The sequence below is a fragment of the Hakea prostrata genome, chromosome 11 (genome assembly GCF_041222555.1).
Source record: "Hakea prostrata isolate BN-2017 chromosome 11, UWA_Hpros_2, whole genome shotgun sequence".
NCBI lineage: Eukaryota > Viridiplantae > Streptophyta > Magnoliopsida > Proteales > Proteaceae > Hakea > Hakea prostrata.
The window spans coordinates 23,192,497-23,206,641 of record NC_142610.1 but is presented as its reverse complement, the minus strand read 5'-3'; the positions used below and the strand labels follow the sequence as shown (position 1 = coordinate 23,206,641).

Genomic DNA, 14,145 nt, shown 5'->3' with positions numbered 1-14,145 from the left:
AGATTGGTAGCCAAGGGCTCCACTCAAACTTATGAAATAGATTATCAAGAAACATCCGTCTCAATTGCCGAGATGAATACAATTCACGTTAAAGTGAATAGCTGGTGGAGCTTGTAGTAGCTAGATGTGAAGAATACTTTCCTCCATAGAGAAATTTAAGACGAGGTATACATGGATGTACCAACTAAATATGCTTCCACTAAGACTCATAGGAAAGTGTGCAAGTTAAAGAGCGCATTGTATGGGCAAAAGCAATCTCTAAGGGCTTCGTTTAGATGATCTCATAAAGCCATGGTTTTGATTGGCTACAAACAGCGCAATGCAGATCGTACCTTGTTCATCAAGATAGAGAATTCTCATACTACTATACTTCTAGTGTATGTGGATGATATTGTGATCACACTTCGCAGTGAGGAGTTTCAACCTTGAAGACCTTTCTGAGGACCAAAATTTGAAAAGATATGGGGAAGCTCAAATAATTCCTAGGGGTGGAATTAGCATATTCGGCCAATGGCGTTTCCCTCTCTCAAAGGAGTGTACTATGGATCAGCTAAAAGAAACTGGGATGTTAGGGTGTAAACCGCCTAAAACTCCTATTGAGCCCAACCTACACTTGAAGGCAAAAGGAGAACCGGTTGACAAGATGAGCCATTAGAAGTTGGTTGGAAAGTTTATCTATCTATCTCATACAAGAGCAGATATCACATTTGCTGCCAGTTTTGTTAGCCAGCATATGCATGATCCCTACTTCTTATATCTGGATGCAACATAGTAGATCTTGAGATACTTAAAGGCTACTCCAAGAAAAGGGATTTTAATCTCAGCTCATGGACAGTTAAAAATTGAGGCATACATAGATGCAGATCAAGTAGGGTATCCTGATGATAGAAGATCTACCTCTAGTTATTATATATATATATAGTAGAAGGCAACTTGGAGACTTGCAGGAGCAAAAGCAGGTAGTGGTTGCAAGGTCAAATGCTAAAGCTGAATTCAGGGCAATGGCTCAAGGTAATTGTGGTTGAAGTAGCTGCTTCAAGAGCTTGGATCAGATTTAAATACACCTACACACTATACTCAAATGGCACATCAGCAATTAACATAGGTCAAAATCCAATACAGCATGACAGGACCAAACATGCGGAGATTGACAAATACCTTATCAAAGAAAAGATCAAGGCTGGACCGATCCGTATTACTTTTGTTACCTCTAACAATCAAAGGATTGATGTTCTTACAGAAAGCTTGAGTACCAAAGTCTTCAACAATATCATTGGCAAGTTGGGCATGATAAATATCTACGCCCAACTTGAGGGGGAGTGTTGTAAGGCAATAGTAATAGTTAATTTATTAATAAGATAGTTGTAGTTAATTTATATATAAGGGTAGAATTGTCTTGTTAGGTTACTTTCATTATTTTCATTGTAATAGTTCCGCATTGGGAAATTTTCCTGTTTTGGCAAGTTACTAATATAAATGAAGCCCCCACTATGTAACTCAGACATAAGTCAGGATTTCTCAAATCTTACAACAGAAAGGTTATGCAGAGCCAGCACCAAATTGGGCCCTTTTTCCCAGGAACGAGCCTAAGGTTCACAGCAGACCCTTTCTTCAATGCTTTTACCTGCCAATGAGCCTCCCATGTGGGCCTAAAACATAAGCGCCAAGATGGTAGAGAATTTCAGCTTAATTAATTAGTTCAAATTCTGTATTAGAAATTGAACCAGTTCAAATTATGATGCAATTTCAGTTATATTCAATTTTTTAATTTTAGACGTCATGTGATCACTTAAAATTCATGACTCACCTCCACGCAAATAGCAAGGAGTCCTATTATTAGTTATAATTACTGTTCCTTTTAGTTAGGACTTTGCAACTGACCTAAGCCACTCCCACTCATCCGCACCCCCTCCCCCAACCAAATAAAGAAATAAATAAAGACCCCATTGTAGATGAGTAAAGGTAGACTGGATCTTGTGAAATTACTGCTGCCACCTCCCTCTCCATTGCGAGATTTTTTCTGGTCAGTACCATCTAAAACAGAATCTTGGTGAGTGACATCTAAGTTGCATGCTTCTTATGTCTGCAGAATGAGCTTGCTGGTTGGAGTTGTGAGTAATATAAAACCGCCGTAGTGACAGTGGAATCAGTCCTTTATCATCATCCCTACCCCCGTCTTTCCCTTTTTTTGTTTTCCGAGACCTCCATCGTCAAGAACATACTACAGTGCAGAGGCAACATATTAAAATCCATCCTGAGTCATCCCTAAGCCAATACACATCATCCCCTAAATCGAGGAGATCTAAAACCTCATATCATTATAAAGAAACTCTAATCGGTGAATTCTTGGGTTGATATCCCAAATTCTAACTCAACTCAAAAACCTAACTCTTGGCAGCCTAATCAAAGACCCAATCGAACACTTTCTGTTTACAAGTTGCAATCCCATCACCCATCCAAAGATCCATCATTCAATCCAGGATACACATTAAACCATCCATCCAAAACCATATCCAGCCCATTTCTTGAATTTTTAAATTACCAAAGAAACCCTAATTGTTAACCTAGATCTAGGCAGTCTAGCCATTAGAACCATCCAAGACTAGGAACACATAATACCCACTTGTTGCCCCATTTAACAACGGCAATCTTAGCTCTCGTGAATCCCAACAAACTGCCTAAAACCCTAAAATACTTCTGATATCCAAGAAGCCCATCCCTAATTATCAGAATTGCTTTTAACTTGAAAAATCTCTTATCTCGTCATCCCTGACACAATTTTTTTATCAAATAAAGCCTCCAAAACCCTTTACCCTGCACATCCAAATTGAATTTTCAAGATTACCTTATACTCCCCCACCCCCCCCACGAAAAGAAAGGGAGGAAAAAAAGAAGAAAAACCCACCCACCCTGACCCCAAATGAAAGACAATCAACTCAGTTCTTCTACAAATATCGGTTACTGCCTCACTCCTATTGAGGCTACATCATATTGTCACTCATTCCAAACCTGTTTACTCGTAGGTCAAATTCATTTCTCACTCCTGTTCTTCTTTTTCCTTTTCACTGTCGGGGTGGGGGTTGTGGAGTTGGTTGCGGTGCGCCAAGAGGGTTGCTTGTGAAGAGACGGAATAGTTCATTTAAAAAGAGAAATTTGGGTCCTAATTAACTAGAAACTGTAGCAAGACAAAATCTCACACCGACAAAGTAGGCACAGAAAGAAATCCCAAAATAATCAGCGAAGTAAACTCGCGTGCACGCCCGGGGGGGGAGGTGCCGATAGGGTAATGAACTAAGGGCAATTACCACTAAACAACACTAGCCAACCATACAAGAGACCATGCTAGTCCATCACATATGTAAAACCTACGAGAACTCAACTAAGCATTGAACTAATAGATGAACTTCCACTCTTTTCCATGCCAAACCCAAGCTTTTTTTAAAACACCACAGAGGAATACAATTCGAGGGATTTAAATCGTCAGACCATCAGAATGAGTGATGAAAGAAATCAGATGGAACTCATCAAAGGGAGGTTGTTTGCATGCACAATCCTTTCCAGTTCATGGATAGTACTGAAGGTAGTCCTGATATAATAAAGCATAGAAACCTTACACTGCCTGACTGGAACTGCGGGCCACTAGGAGTTCCAACCACAGCTGGCAAGATTTTGTATGATGAACTGGTACTTGTACGACCAGGTACTGGAGGTTGAAGGGTTGCTGCAGACTTTGTTGGATTAGACTTTAAAGCCTGCATTTGTGACCAGCTAATCAACTAAACTAGAAAGGCAAAATAATATGCCTACAACTGAGAGAAGAAAAATAATAATGACAGAAACAATAAGATGATGCAGACCCAGGGGGCAAAACTTTGGCCAGGTAGGGTATAAGCACAATGCTCACCTGTCAAATTCCAGCATAATTACAACTCTAAAACTTTCAGAGACTGGTTCAAAACATATGGATGACAAAATACAAAAGGAAACTGCCAACAAACTGGGCATACATTATAAAATTTCACAATGAAATTTTTGACAAGTGGCCAATCTAAACTGCGCCCTAGATATCCACAGTTTGGACTGCAACATTTCACCTTTCCAAGTTGAAAAACTGAAGTATTCATCAAGGAAAGGATTCTTGGGCACACGAGAAACAACCCTTAGCCAAATGATATTCTATTAATGACTTATTGGCACGAAGAGAAAAATTGATAACTAACATTACTAGATGAAAGTTGCTGAGAGCTTCCAGACAGACTGTTAGCATTTGGAACCACATTGTAAGTAAAAGAAGATGCAGGAACCACATATCCTGGTGCATTGACAAATTTTGCTCTAACAGGATCTTGCACTGAATCACTTGCGGTACTATATGGACCCTTCGGCGTTAGTGGGCCAGCAACTGGAGCTGGAGAAGCAGAAGATGGAGTTGGAGGACCAATATTTGAACCTCCACCAAGTGGTCCAGAGACAGAGGCTTCAGCAACTACTCCAGAAGCCGTCGATTGCACTTCCTGAGATATCCAGCCTGGGGACGACATTGATTGTCTGTGGAAGATACAACGAAGAAGATGAGACACCAACATGTTCATTAAAGAAAACATAGAATTTCCAGTGACCCTTCAACAGTTAAACCTATATAAACACAAAGTTACAAACAAACAAAAATAATCTGATACTGCATTAATTAACTTCTCGAGAACTGTGGGGATCAAGATAGTGGAGTCCCAATTACAATTGCATTACATAAAGGATCAACCTTATGACCTACCTATTTGCACTTATCATGGATGATTTAACTAAAGACATACAAGTTGAGGTACCTTAATGTATGCTGTTGAAGATGATAATGTTTCAGTGAATGAGACAAAAGCAAGGATTGCCACCAAATTGAAGCTACAGAGATCAACCTTGGAATCAAAAGTCCTTAAGATAAGTAGATGACAAGGATGAATCACTTACAGCTTATTTTAGCAGAAATAAGCTGTGTGTCAGTTCATATACATAATTATGTATTATGCCTTTGATCCCATGGATTCACCTTGTAATTTGCCAATCTGATGGGCCTGAATATGTGTGGAAAGTGGGGAAGCCTAGCTCAATAAAATCTACTCAAAATCCAATTCAGCCAATAATTTAATACAAAATCAACCTGCAAAACCCACACTCGATTCCCTTGACTTCCATCCAACCATCCAAAACCCTAAGTTTCAATTTCATCTAAGTTTATCATTTTGTATTTTTTTTTCAATTACTTGTATCTAACCATTAAAACTTATCCATATTTGAACCACAACATCAAATCACAAGCCCATTCACTCAATTCAAGTCACAACCACCCCCTCCTAAAAAAAACCCCAATTTCGTCTTATAACCCTAGAATTTTGTCTTATAACCTTTTATGGGAAGGCCCAATTTTCAGAGCTCAACCACTAGTTTCAGCTCATACCTGGATCAAACAACTCCCTTCCCTAGTTAGAAACTCAATAGAAGCCCCTTCCCCAAACTCAAACTCTAAACCCTAAATCCCCAACTTTCCATATTTTTCAAAACTTAAAACCCTTAATTCCAAATTGCTGAAAACTCAAATTCAGCCAACAAAACCTTCCTGCAAAACTTTAAACCTTTACTGTCAGAGCCGTAGCATCAATTACCCTAAACCCCCCCCCCCCCAAAAAAAAAAAAAACAGCCCTAGCTTCCAATTTTCGAAAAGAACCCTAAGTTTTACATCACCTGAATTGGCTGGTTCTTACAAGATCTCGTGTCATTATCCCCTAATTGATCCTTTCAACCTTCCACTACATCTGTAAAACTATGACAAAATATATGGTAACTTCAACCATACTAGCACAAAAATGAGGTAGCAAATATTGATGATTGGATAGATTACACAAAGAAACTATTCTAAATATATGAGCTTCATCACAAATAGAAAGGAGACACACATGATGATGTAGGATGGATGTAAGTGAAGAGGTGCATCCATAGTGCTCCATAATTAATGTTCTCCTTTCAAAAAGGAAATATAGTGCTAGCATAGAACCAGCAAGATAAGGTATGTTGCAGACTATTGGGTAGTTAAGAAGTATCATACACTTATACGTAAACCTAAGTGTAACGGATATGAAGATATGGGATGGATTTGCAGAAATAACTAGGATGGACAGTAAGGGATGACAATATCAGAGCTGGTCCAGGTTGAGAGTAACTCTGATTGGAGGAGTTACTTGATTCAGATTGAGAGAACCAAAAGAGCTAGGGCAGGCCAAAAATTACCATAGAAGAGGTGGTGACAAAAGACATGCTGAGTTCAGGTCATGTGTGTAATGTATGACTCCAAATGTAGCGATAGAAGAGCCAGGATCCATGTGGATCACATTAACCTAGGATAAGGCTATGTTGCTATTGTTGTTGCATACAGTTCTCAAGGGTCCACAGAGTGGGGAAGAATGTGTAAATGTTCCACTTTTTTAGGTACTTTCTCTCAAACTTTTGTGCTTGGTTGAATGAAAGAAGCGGTGACATAGGACTTGAGCTGTTATCGCCCACTTTCTCATTCTCCCAAAAGTCATTTGAAGAATCAAACCAAAATCATGAGATTTTTTGGAACTCATGGAACAGCACATGACACCTTAATAATTGGGTGGATCCCACTCAGTTTTCTTGCAATTTCTTAGTAAAAGCAAACATCAACTTGGAAGAATGTGTAATTTTCTTGCAATTCAGTTTATCCTCATTTCACCTCCCTATACGGTCTTATAATTCAAGACTGCGACAGAAATCTAAATGTCGAACTCCACCTACACCAACCATAGCTAAGGAAAGAAATAATAATAATAATAAAATGATCAGTGGATACAAAATGCTTCAAACAACAAAATGCAAAAGCTAAATGTACGAGAGCATAGAAAAAACACATTTGTACACACTCACAGAGAGAGAGAGAGAGAGAGAGAGAAGGAATGAAAACAGCAGCAGTCAAACTCTGAAGCTCCACAGTGCTAGATAAAGGAAACCATGTTTAAAGTCTCCAGATTGGTACAAAGTAAACCCATAAACAAAATCCTCAAAATTGGTCCACTCAACCATGATTTCATAACCTTACTAACATATGACTCGAATTTGGACTTTCTATTTTTTAAAGAATGTGGATTAACGTTGCAATCAATTAACCCTATCTTAAACACTACATTGATCCCATGATTGACCAGCTTTAATTAAATAACTGAGAAGTCAACCCATGGGCTTACAATTAATGACTCAAAAATTTAAACCATAACTAAGCCCCATGTGACTTAATCCAACTACTCAGACACTTCCAGCCATAGAATCATGCATCCTTTTTTCTTTTTCTTTTTTAATTATGATAGCATTTCAGTGATTGCTAAATGCCATCTGCATCATCTCTCTAGTGAGGTGGATATACATGTCTAACCAGTCCACTCTCCTACAAGGAAATATGATTTAATCACAACAAAAACTGACTTAGTGATCACATCCACATAGGGTCCAGGTTGTCTTACTCTTACAGTTCAAATATTTTCCAGCTGTTTCGATGCTTATTTTTTTAAATAATACAAGCAAATTGCTCACATATTGAGAAATAGCATTACAGTTTATTATCCAAAAATGTAGAGAAAAAGAAATTCAACTTCAGCTACAATTGATTACCACATGGATCTCAATGACCAAACTTGAAGGCAAGTGTTTCTGTATACAAAACACAGGAAGTATCCCACGAGGTAGAATTGTCAAAAAGGATTGTAGAGATGGTTAAGCTGCTAAAATAAAATAATACCCACGGCAACCAACAATTAACAATTCCCAATATCTTAATTGAGCCTCACCCAGATGTGTTCCTTAATTGGCCCACTAAAATTTAAGGTTTTTCATGAAAAGCATTCTAAAGAACATGCTTTTTCCCCTCTTTCTTTTGGGGGTTCGAACTGGTCACTTAACTTATCTTATATGTTTTTCTCTGTACAGTTTCCCTAATGTCATCTCGTCTGCAACCCTCTAAAAGGCGTCCATATCGAGGTTTAACGTAAACACAGTACCAACAGCAGAAACAAAAACAGGTTAAAACAACTCCACGATATGAAAAATGCAGAGTTAGCTAACAATAAATATCCACAAAAAAAAGGAGGATGAGGAACAATCCAACAGCGGGAAGAACTCTTAATTCGAAGAAGAATGACAAATATCTGTAACGAAAAAGCGTAGGAACAAAATGACTAACCTGATACAGAGAAAGAAGAAAGAGAGAGTGAATGAATGAGAAAATGGCACTGTTGGTCTCAAGAAGGTCAATCTGCTTTGGCAGCGATGTTGAAGAGATGCAGAGCTGCAGCTCCTTCGGCTTCTCTGAAGCGGCCTTTTTAGTAAAAATCTCGGAGGTCGGAAAGCCTTCGTTTAACACTTGCCTGGAGCGAAGGGGTTTCTTAGGGAATGGATTGTGGGCCTGTTGGGCTCATGGGCCAGCCATGGGGGCCCGAGTTATCGGGCTGCTATTGTAACTTCTTGGGCTCGTTTTACAGAAAAAAATGCCCTAGCCTAGATTGACCTGACAAGTTGTAATAGTATAGCAGAGGGCTTTTTTCCTTTTTTTCCTTTTTTCCTTTTTTCTTTTTTTTAAATACCACATAAGTGTCAAACATATGACCTCTACACTAAGAGGAGCCAGTTATTACCGAGTAACCCTTCGATGGTAATAGTGTAGCATAGTTGGTCAAGTGTGTAACCAAATATCTGTTTCATGTAGATCATTTAAGATCTATTATGCCAAACATCACCAAGCATTGACCTTGAGATAAACCAGAGTCCAAATTGAGATTTGTTGACCTTATCTTTATCTAACTGGGACAACATTGTAAGCAAGTTGTCAAGCGATCAAGTTAGGATCTATCAACATTAACCTCTACTATAACACCAATGTCAAGCTAAACTCCTCAGAACAGTCATATACCTATGAGCCATGTATATGTCCTCAAAGGAAATCCGGGACACCCTAGTGTTAGGTTTATCCTAGGCAATATATGGGCTTGGATTAATTACTGGGATTAATAATTGATGGGGTCCTCAACACATCGGGCAATGCATTGCCATTAGGTTTGAGATGGGCCAAACCAGTCCATTGTAAAAGTGGCCGGACTAGGGTTTATTATTATAAATAGTTATAATGAGGTCCCTCCAAGCTCTCAAGTTCTTTTGTTCTCTTATTTCTTCACAAGAAAGAGGTACGGTAGAAAGACGAGGAGATTAGAAAAGGCTTCGTCACTCTACAGATTTGGCATTCAAAGTTTGTATCAATCTTCTTTAATACATGTCTGGTGTAAGGTATATCCAATACTCTCTAAATTTAATATTGTATTCTAGTTCTTGCATGATTTTATTATTGATTAGAGTTTTGAGGAAAACCCTAGAAGGTCTAACAGCTAGATGATCCAACCACCATGAACTAAGTTCAGCTATAAATACCATTTACACCGCAACATCTAATAATGAGCATTTACTATTCATTTCACTTATTTAAGCTAAGCTAAGCTAAGTCCCCACCTCAAGTCAGTGTTCTTGAATTATGACTTAGACTTCTAAGGTGGCTACCTTTCCTCGACTTAGCCCACACTCACTTTCTTTTATGAACTGGTTCTAAAGCCGACCAATGGGTTCGGCAGTTCACCGAAGGGTCAAATTTGGGCACAACAACAACATCCAATGACTCTAATTAAAGGGCTGGAGAGATCAAACTTACTTCCTGGAGTTATCTATGTGCATTCATGTTGCAGAGAAGGCATGACAATGATGCCACAACCAATTGTTTGCTTTGCATTTATCCAAGGAAACCTTTACAATGGGTAGCTGAAGTTGGGGAAGGCATAGTACCATATTCATTAGTGTGCTATCCCACATATAGATGCAAACAGATCACATTGAAAACACTGCATATATATGTTAACTATAAAAGCAAGGACATGATGAGAACCTCCACACAGTGTGAACCCCATGCAGCCATGCTTAACATCTACACAGTGAGAACTGAATAACGTTCAACATTGGATTCCCTTTCTATTATTTTCATTGTAGGCCTTTGTTAGTTACATTAGGTTGTAATTGATTAAGTTCTACCATATAAATTAGGTCATGATTCTCATTGATGTTCATGCTATTGTAATAACCCACTTAAAATTATTTTGTTTTTTCACATAAGGCCCTGAACACCATCATAGTGCTTTCAAGGACCCATCCATAATCACATTTAAAATCTAGCCCAAAACATTATCAGTCCAGCTTCTTTCTCTTTTAGACATCTTTCCATACTGATTTTTTTTATTTTTCAATTCAAGAAATTCAGTAGAATTCTCAAAATAGGGAGAAAATTCCATTGCTTTATGATATTAATAACAGAAAAATTAAATAGTGTAGATTACATGTTTCTGCAATATATTTAAAAAAGATATACTTTTAATTTTTTATTAGATTTAAAAAAAATTTATAATAAAAGAAAATGCATTTAGTGAAAATAATTCTTACAATTACACTTTAGACTAGAGAGAACTATATTGCTCTTTTCAAAATTAGGTGGAATTAGTTCTAATAATCATTTTTTTAGAGGGTGGAATCGGATATCACATATTAAGAGGTTCTTTTTGATTCTTCTAAGTTGCGTTTGATTACCTTCTAGTCAAAGGAGGAGGAACTCATGAGGGGATCAAATTTAGAGGTGATATGCTATGGTTGTCATGTCTTTGAACATGACTTCGTAATTAAAGGCTCAGTCAATTTTAGAAATTATAAAATAGGCAATGAAACGTTTCAATTTTTAAATTGGTAATGCATGAATAATATAATGATTTTTTTTTGGGAGTTGGTAGCTTGATATTAGAGGGTGGATATTATTATATATTCATTCCATAGGGAACGTCAAACCCGTGACCTCTTCACAAAGAGTGAGTTGTCGGTCATTACCGACTAAGCAACTCTTAGATGGTTAATATAATGAATTTCATTTTGAGTTGCGCTTGTCCTCCTTTCCCAAAGAAATATATAGAGTTTTTTCTTAGAAACTGAAGTACCATATCACATGGATTTTGATTAATTCTAATTTACTTAGAATACTTCAAATTAATACTAACAAAAGATTTCAATTTCTGAAATCTCTGGACCAAAATCTGCTTGGTAAGAATACACTTTATTTCTTATTCTTCCAACCATCAGATATAATGGAATTCTATGATTGACAATAATCAATTGGACCCTAAAAAGGCCCCCCCAAAAAAAAAAGAAAAAAAGGAAACATTAATCAATCCTCCAGTGGTACAATTTGGCAGGAAAGCCACAATAAATTCCTATATCTAAGCTTTCCATCAGTTGTACTATATTTTTCTGACCAACCACACACAACATAATTGAGACATTAAATATGAAAATAAAAACCTGCAACTATATTATAGGAGACACTGATCAGCAAAATTTAGAGACTCAAAGCATCCTATAAAATTCGACCATGTCATCGCCCACACCTTCATCATTGATCCAACCAAACTTCTCCATGAATGGGTTCACTAGGGTTTTCGGTGGGTACCTGGAAAGACAATCTTTCCATACATTCTCATCTTCCAAATCTCTATTCACTTCCAAGTAACAACTGTTGCACATGAAACCTGCACCAAAGCTTATCATCATCACTCTATCACCTTTCTTCAACCTCTTCTTAGCTTCCATGTAACTCAAAACATACCAGAGACTACTTGCAGAAGTGTTTCCAAATCGATAAAGAGCCATTCTTGTAGGCTCTAAATCATATTCAGAAAGCTTTAAGCTCTTACCAACACCATCAATAACAGCTCGTCCACCTGCATGAAGACAGAAGTGATCCACACCAGTCTTGAAATTAACTCCTCCTCCTTTGCTGATCTCTCCACCCCTCTTCCATTTCCTAAGATATCTTGTCACCATATAACGTACCTGTTCTCTTATCGGAAGAATTTTAGGTGCCATCACCTTAAGGTTCTCAACCATAGCTCTAGCAGCAACACTGGGTAGAGCTTTGTTGAGGTTAAAACCTTTCCTTCCATGCTCATCTTCAGTTTGCATGGCACACTGGTAAGCTTCATCAATGGCACCAAGATTAGTAGTAACCAAATGCTTAAGCTTAAACAAAGCTTTATGCCTTAAGCTTGGTCTGTTAGTCAATAAAATGCAACAACCACCAGAACGAAACAAACAGTTTGTAAGGATCATGGATCTATCTTTCCCTGTATACCAGTTTGGAGCCATAGATTCAGCAGTTACCATGATAGCTAACGAGTTCTTATGAGTTTTGAAGATGTTATTCACAACACTCAAAGAAATAATACTTGCACTACAACCCATACCAGATATGTTAAAGACTTTGATGTCTTCTCTCATCTTGTAATGGTTGATTATCCTTGCAGCCAGAGAAGGTTCTGGAGCTAACATGGATACATTGACAACAAGCATGGAGATCTCTGAAGGTGAAACTCCAGTTTTTCTGAAGAGCTTATCAAGTGTTTCATAGAAGAACTCTTCCATCTCTGAGACAGCATCTTTGAGGGTTGGTGATTCTTCTCTTCCAGCAATGATATTTCTTGGGCCATATGTCTCTTCACCAATGCCAGCACGAACAAACATTCTTAAGAGAAACCTGAAATCTTCAAGGCTCAGGTTCTTGTTACGTTTGATGATTTCACCACACTGTGCTGTGTCCAGCTTCCTATCTTCAGATGGTTTGTGACACTCATAGGCTAATACATAGCAGCTTTGGACTCTCCATTGGTTAATGAGTTTCCAAAGAAAGAATAGAGAGCAGAGAATAGCTAATCCTGCCAAAATAATCATGGAAAGCTCCATGAATGTGAGAGAAAGAAGGAGGAGAGAGAGACAGAAGGCAAGAGTGTGTTTGTGTCTGAGTGTCTCAAACTTGCCTGACCTTTGTAGACATTTATAGAGGTATCAGAGTTGTTTTCATGAGATACTTGATAAGAAGGACTCCAATTGGATGGCTGGAAATGATCTGATATCTTTTTCATCTTGTTTGGAAATTGGAACAGTGAATCCAGGTCAAAATAGGTACCCATTCTTCCCTTAATGAGTGAGACATTTCTAGTCTTAATGCAGTTGTCGGTAGACTAGTGGTTAATGCAATTCAACTTCCAACTCCAACCAACGGGTAATAAAGTGAAACTACAAGAAAGAAAGAGTGAGAAAAAAAATTTAATAAGAAAGGGATTAGGGATATATATACATCACAACAACCACCAACTGGTTGGCTGAATTAATTATGGAATATGGACTTATTTACTCCATACCAACCCTGCAACCCATGAGGTTAAAGGAAATTTTAGGGTTGTTTTTTTTTTTTAATTTGTTTGGTTATGAATAAAAATTGAAAGGTAATGAGGGTTAAGGTATAATCACCTGTGTGCTTAAAGGGTTAGTTTGAGTTTTCCTTCTTCTTGATCAAAGAACTCAGTGCCAAATGTTTTTGTATAAGCAGAGTTCAGGAGTAATTTTCCTAGGCAGTCATAACCCAATAATTATTCCTAAGAAACTATTCGATGCCCTAATCTCAAACCACAGCTATAGTCAAAGTTTTTAAGTTTATAATAATAAACCCTTAGTTATGTTCTAAGAAAGAATTATTTGGTGGTGCATTTATAAAGAGAAATATTTATGATCATCATTGATATACTTCTGCTTTAGTTGAATCACTCAACTGGAATTTTGTGCGTGAAATTATGACTGATTTTCCACCTCCATTCGTCATGATGTAGAAAAATCTCATTCACAGGAAAAAAAAATTCTGGAAAAGTTGTTTGAACAATGAATATCGACAAGTCTCCAACAATTATCCATGTAAAATTTAGAAGTCGACCCAATAAATTCAGTAAAAAAAATCTGATTTCTTTTGAAGAAATGTGGAAGAATATTTTCTTATCATGCGTTTAGCTCTCCCAAATCTTTACTGTTACCATCATTTATGCTGTGCATGTGTGGTGAATGAAACTGAAGAAGCATTTAATGCTACCATTCATTACATACTCAAGATACAGTATGGCAGTTCCTGGCATGCCTGTTGATATCAAAACCACATGCATGCCCTTCAATTCAATTTATAATGTTAA

The 14,145-nt window shown here is 37.5% G+C and overlaps 1 protein-coding gene and 1 pseudogene across 2 annotated transcripts in view; both read right to left on the bottom strand.

Annotated features, from left to right (window-relative positions):
* PRP40C (pre-mRNA-processing protein 40C) overlaps positions 1-8,404 on the bottom strand; it is a 41,199-nt gene extending 32,795 nt beyond the window's left edge. The window contains exons 1-3 of one of the 2 annotated variants that reach the window (XM_089140864.1): positions 8,241-8,404; positions 4,221-4,548; positions 3,615-3,752 (exon numbers count right to left, since the gene is read on the bottom strand). In XM_089140864.1, coding sequence (XP_088996990.1) covers positions 3,615-3,752; positions 4,221-4,541 — 459 coding nt within the window. In that variant the 5' untranslated portion in view covers positions 4,542-4,548; positions 8,241-8,404. The remainder of the gene's footprint in view (positions 1-3,614; positions 3,753-4,220; positions 4,549-8,240) is intronic. The other variant, XM_089140863.1, reaches the window with a different exon arrangement.
* Positions 8,405-11,164: 2,760 nt separating this feature from the next.
* Positions 11,165-12,935, bottom strand: LOC149001007 (3-ketoacyl-CoA synthase 12 pseudogene; annotated as a pseudogene).
* Positions 12,936-14,145: the final 1,210 nt, after the last annotated feature.